At 43.6% G+C, this 5,949-nt stretch overlaps 2 protein-coding genes across 2 annotated transcripts; both read right to left on the reverse strand.

Moving 5' to 3' along the window:
- Positions 1-601: 601 nt before the first annotated feature.
- On the reverse strand, positions 602-4,473 carry LOC125302401 (growth arrest and DNA damage-inducible protein GADD45 alpha-like). Its single transcript, XM_048255554.1, has 4 exons — positions 4,347-4,473; positions 3,971-4,136; positions 3,666-3,860; positions 602-907 (listed from the first exon to the last, which is right to left on the reverse strand). Exons 1-4 carry the CDS (start codon positions 4,471-4,473, stop codon positions 778-780), a joined length of 618 nt encoding a protein of 205 aa, XP_048111511.1. The 3' UTR covers positions 602-777.
- LOC125302625 (growth arrest and DNA damage-inducible protein GADD45 gamma-like) lies at positions 4,088-5,591 on the reverse strand (the record flags this gene model as incomplete). The annotated part of the gene is given in 2 exon segments (XM_048255908.1): positions 4,088-5,262; positions 5,381-5,591. Coding segments are annotated over 2 exon segments (325 nt in total), but the record flags the coding sequence as incomplete, so codon positions are not given.
- Positions 5,592-5,949: the final 358 nt, after the last annotated feature.

The following is a 5,949-nucleotide window of genomic DNA, read 5'->3' on the forward strand; positions in this document are numbered from 1 at the left end:
AAGGAGCTGGGCTAGCGTGCAGTAGCCTGAAAGTTGTCGGTTCAATTCCCAGCTTCCACCGTTGTGCCCTTGAGCAAGGCACTTAACCCCAAGTTGCTCCGGGGACAATGTGATCCCTTGTAATATAGCTGACATATGTAAGTCACTTTGGTCAAGAAGTGTCTGCTAAATGTAATGTAATGTAATGTAATGTAATGTATATCCCTCCGCAATCTGTGTTCTCTCCAGTCCTGGGAATCCGCTCTTTGTTACTGACTTTAACTGTAAATGATATCACTTTATCACTAAATCCCCACAAGTTACAGTCACACAATACATCATTCCCTCTCCTCACTTCAAATAAGGGTCAAGGGGGTCAAACCAGGGACAAGTTCAAAGACCACCTCTAAGGTAGAGACTAGGGTCTGAAATGGACAGTGTAAAACAACGGGGTGCCTTCCCAACAGGGGGTGCCTGCACACCTCCTTAAAGTGCTGATGAAAACAATAGATGTGCCCTCCTGTGCCGTCCTGCAAGAACATGGGGGTTTGACCGGACTGGGGCTTTAAAAAGGCAAAAACAGACTGTCAAATCATTCAACCACTTTATTTGAGCAGAATGGAAGGCAGAAAAGCAACACAAAATACCAAACATCTGGAGTCTTCTTTATGTTAAACTGTATCTATATTTCTATGTACCATGACTAACAGCTTTCTGTATTGTATTTTAGTGGCCTATGACTTCACGTCGTCCTCCTCCTCCAGCTCCTGAGGTGTGACAGACCGGAGAAACCAGGCGTTAAGCAGAGGAAGCCACACAAACTGCCAGCTCTGTGGCCAGCCACAGCAGAAGGACTATGGCCACAGCCAGTATGGGGAAGAGAACTTCTGTGCTCTCTATGAAGGGAAGACTGTGGAGCTGTGGCTGGCTGAAAAAAGATTAAAAAAAGACTAAGTAATTATTTTTAAAAATGTATTTATAGCATATTTGTATTATAATTGTTATATTTTTTTTTATTATTGTTATATTTATATTATTATTACTTATGTTTTATTGCTCTGTTTTACATTTTAAATATTTTTAAAAAACATTTAATTGATTACAACCTTGTCTTTGTCTATTTACATACTTTTTAACTTTACTTTTTAAACTTTGAGCCATTCATAAGGCTAAAACCATGCAAATATAAATGTACCTTTTAAAAAACAGGCCTTGTTGCTTTAAATGCGTGCTGGTGCCTTTAATTCGTCATATGGTAAGTAGCCAAGTGCTCGGGGTGACGTCGAACAACAGCTTTTGAGTGACACATGATGGGGAAAGGAGGGGGAAAGGGGGTTTCGTTCCAAAAAGTTTCCAGTTTTTTAGTGCAAAAATTGGGAAAAATATAACGAGAGGCTCTTTCGGGCCGATTTTTCACACACAAGGCCTACCAGATGTACTGACCTCGCCACCAGGGGCCTGTACTACGAAGGGAGCTTAACCTACCCAGATGTAACCCAGGGTTACTTTGTTAAACCGGGGTTGACAAAACCTGGTTATCTTAAGTGGTGTTAATCGGTACTACGACGCTGATTATGAAGTTGATTTGTTGAGCCGGGGTTAACCTAATTGGAGTTTGTGCGCGTTCACATAAAAGGGGCGGGTTGCAGCGCAAGTCACCACTTTCAATGATGACGCGATCACCTTATTTTACGGATGAGGAATGCACAATTACCTAGCATTCATGGGCTTTGGAAAAATCTTTCTCCGAGTGAAAACATCATTCCGCGTCATTCACGTCACTTAATGTGTGAGTCAGAGGTCGGAAACTGGGGCTAGAGAAGTAGCCATGGGGGCGGTCCTTGTCATTCCGAGGTGCCCTGAATGCACCCTTATTATGCCAAGTTATGAGGAATTAAAACCAACTCTACGACAAAAATCAAATACGTCGGCAGTGAACAAAGCAAGGCAAGGCTGTTGGCAACATATTGCAGATCGGATAGCCTAAATGCCTAAAAGTAAAGTTTTATTCCCACATGTTCTTCAAATATGTGTTACGGAGGATTAGTAGCTTGCGGAATGTCTGAAATGAGTTGAAATAATTAAATAGCCTATTTTAAGTTCATAGAAAGGCCTACAGATGCAACACAATTCAGAAGTGGGCATATAGATTACAGGATAATTTAATGTTTAAGTAGCCCCCATTGACTGATTTAGTGTATGCCTAATCCTGTGAACATTTCAGATGCAACACCATTGCCAAACGCACATGGCAGCAGGTGAAAATGAAACACAAAAACATTATTCAGATAGTAGGTTTATATAGTTATAGCTTGCATTAATATTTCTTAATTATGAAAACATGTAGGCCTAGCTTATAGCCTTCACTTGGCCTCTGTTTTACAGCTAACAAGAAAAAGGTGTCTTTGAACACTACTGTAGGAGGAAAGGCACCAGAGTGTTTTACAGTAGCAGAGGAGTTGGCCATCGCAAATAATAGTGGAAGGCCGATTATGGAGGGGGTTGAGGGAGGCATTCGGTCGGATTCTGGTCCTGTGGAAATGTAGCCTTTATGTGCAGGGTACAGTAATATGACATTCAATTCAACAAGTTTGTTAAAATGGTGATTTTAATTTATTAGTCCCATTTATTTTCAGACATACAGTATTCTTGCTCAGATGTTCTAGCCTGGCGAGCCAGACCCACATTAAAATTTAGGGTCTGGGCACTCACCGTTCGCAGTGCTAAGTCCGAGGGGCGGGGTAATCAGTTGTCTTTCAAATTCCCTCTGCACGCAATAGGACGCAATAGGATATTTGTTTTCAAGTAGCAGGGAATTCAAGCCAAATCTGTGCAACTCTGCCATCAATCATTATGTTAAGCCCACCAAACGACTCTATACACGATTTCAATGCCCTGATTAAGTTTCGATTTCTGGAGCTCACAAGCCAACGGAGAGTTGCTAGACTAGCCCTGGCAGTAAATGTAATTTGCTGCCGCTAGGGGCGTGTCTAGATTTCTAGGCTACAGATGTTCAGCACCGATGGAATAAATGAATGTCCACGTACGGGCATTGCTGAGACGTCTTCCTAGATCATCTGACAAAGACAACTAATTCCCTCGGCTGACAATCTATATCTTCATAGAAAATATTGCCCGGGTAGCCTATATATTTTCTCGCCCTGTGAAGAGAGCCCCTCACGCTTTGCGCTCCAATGTCGTATGGATCATCCAGGTACGGCGACATTGTTAGTGGAGGGGTGGTACTTATAAAGGGTGTGGTTAACGGAAACCTCGGGTTAACCAAGAACATAACCTGCTCGGAGCAGGTTTGAGATGCAGCGTAAATTGCCATGGCAGCATACCTCGGTTAAAACCTATCCACCTTTCGTAGTACGGGTTAATCGGGATCAAGTTACTCTCGAAGTTACGCAGATAAGCCAGTAACCCCGCTTCGTAGTACAGGCCCCAGGTGTGCAGTCTCATATCTCACTAGCCTGGAATGACTGAAAAAATGGAGCATTCTTTTCTGCATTTTGCATTGCTCAAGAGTTACATTACATACCAAACAAGCAACTGACACAAGTGATAATGGATAAACTTTTGAAATGTTTATTTATGTCTGCAAATTGTTTAACAACATCATAACATAACAACATAAATGGCATGGTAGGTTAAACAGGAACCAAAGTGGTGCCAAAGCTTACCGTGACAAGAATACAGTGAGCGACTCATCAGTGCCAACAATACCGACAAGGCGCTCGATGTCATTCACCCTCACGATGTTGATGTCGTTGTCAAAGCAAAAAGCCTGGATGAGGGTGAAATGAATCTGGAGGGCAATGTCGCGTTCGTACTCCTCGTCAGTCGCTAACACGCAGAATGCCACATTGTCTGGATCACTGTTGAATGACGATGACACTTGGTTAGAAACCGATTCAAATAACCATGTCATGTAACTATAGCAAATATATTTATCAGGTTCCAGAAAGATATTCGCTGCTTTACTTACACATTCATGACTTTTGCTGATTCGTATACCCCGACTGTCAAGCAATCTTGTTTCTTGGCCGAAACGAGTAGCTCTTCCAAAGCAGTACCGAAGGTGTGGCGTGGATGAAAACTTTGCTTATGGAGAAGGGCGTGTCTGTCGGTCTCTTTAAAAAAGACCTTAGTGGCTATTGTTTTGGTGGAGGCACAGAGATCAGGGGCAGTGAAAAAGAGCTGTGTGTCCAGAAATTCTACACTATGTTGTTGCAGTTAGTGTTTAAGCTTGATCCTAGGATGATGACTATTGAGCACAGCCATGAACTCTAGAAACTCAGGCTCTGAGTAGGTCCAAAGACCAAAAAGGTCATCTAGAAACCTGAGATATTCTAGCAGCCTACGGTGACACTTGGCAAAAACCTCTTCCTCCCAGACGGCCAGATAAATGTTGGCGTAGGCCGGTGAGTATTTCCTACCCATGGCACAGCCACACGTCTGGAGGTAATAGTTGCCATTGAACTCAGTCATTACGAGTTAATGTGAGTTCAAGAAGCTGTAAGACCTGTCTGTCTGGCCTCTGAGGATCTGGATATTGAGCAAAAATCTTTTTCACTGCTGCTAGCCCTCGATCTGTCTCCATGTTGGTATAGAGTGAGTCTACGTCGATAGAAAAGAGAAAGGTGTTCATTGGGACCTTACTATCTCTCACCTGTGCTACAAAGTCATATGCATCTTTGACATAGCTTGGATGTCTCTGGGACAACGGGTTGAGATAGAAGTCAACAAACTCTGCCAAGCAGTGTGACTCGGACTCACAATCACTGACAATGGGACGTCCCTTGGGCAAAACCCCGGGGATGGTCCACGTGTCTGGCGGCTTATGTATCAAACGGCATAACAAAGATGACTTAGTGATTTTTGTCTGAAAGTCCATCCAAGAAACAACTAGCTTCATTGCCAGGGGAAGCCAACACCATTGCTTTAATCTTATAAAATCCACGACCCGGTCAACTCCTCATCGACTTTCCTGTACCCATCCAGTCTATCTTCATCTTTCAGCGCCAGCACAGCATTCCAGAGAGAGTCCCCGAAATCTGGAGGTTCGCTTTACATCCTCCGCTATCAGAATGGGAACCTCACACTCTGTGATTCGGAATAGGTTCCTTCTCCTTCTGTTGCAGAAGCGTAGAGAAGTGGCCCAGTTCAGCGCTCGGGGAGGGTGATGGTCGGCACCCACTCATACATGCCGCAGCTCTCTTCGCAGAACAGCCGGAGTTTGTCTAAAGCAGGATCCTTCCACGAGTCCACATTTGGGCTCTGCAATAACAAGGCACACAAGAATTAGCATGACCTAAACACGAACTTAACCTACAAATAGCTGCAGCATAAATGGCATGGTAGGTTAAACAGGAACCGAAGTGATGCCAAAGCTTACCGTGACAAGAATACAGTGAGCGTCTTTAGGTGCCTCCGACTCGTCAGTGCCAACAATACCGACAAGGCACTCGATGTCATTCACCCTCACGATGTTGATGTCGTTGTCAAAGCAAAAAGCCTGGATGAGGGTGAAGTGAATCTGGAGGGCAATGTCGCATTCGTACTCCTCGTCAGTCGCTAACACGCAGAATGCCACATTGTCTGGATCACTGTTGAATGACGATGACACTTGGTTAGAAACCGATTCAAATAACCATGTCATGTAACTATAGCAAATATATTTATCAGGTTCCAGAAAGATATTCGCTGCTTTACTTACACATTCATGACTTTTGCTGATTCGTATACCCCGACTGTCAAGCAATCTTGTTTCTTGGCCGAAACGAGTAGCTCTTCCAAAGCAGTACCGAAGGTGTGACGTGGATGAAAACTTTGCTTATGGAGAAGGGCGTGTCTGTCGGTCTCTTTAAAAAAGACCTTAGTGGCTATTGTTTTGGTGGAGGCACAGAGATCAGGGGCAGTGAAAAAGAGCTGTGTGTCCAGAAATTCTACACTATGTTGTTGCAG

Source organism: Alosa alosa, chromosome 10 (assembly GCF_017589495.1).
Source record: "Alosa alosa isolate M-15738 ecotype Scorff River chromosome 10, AALO_Geno_1.1, whole genome shotgun sequence".
NCBI classification, from domain to species: Eukaryota; Metazoa; Chordata; class Actinopteri; order Clupeiformes; family Clupeidae; genus Alosa; species Alosa alosa.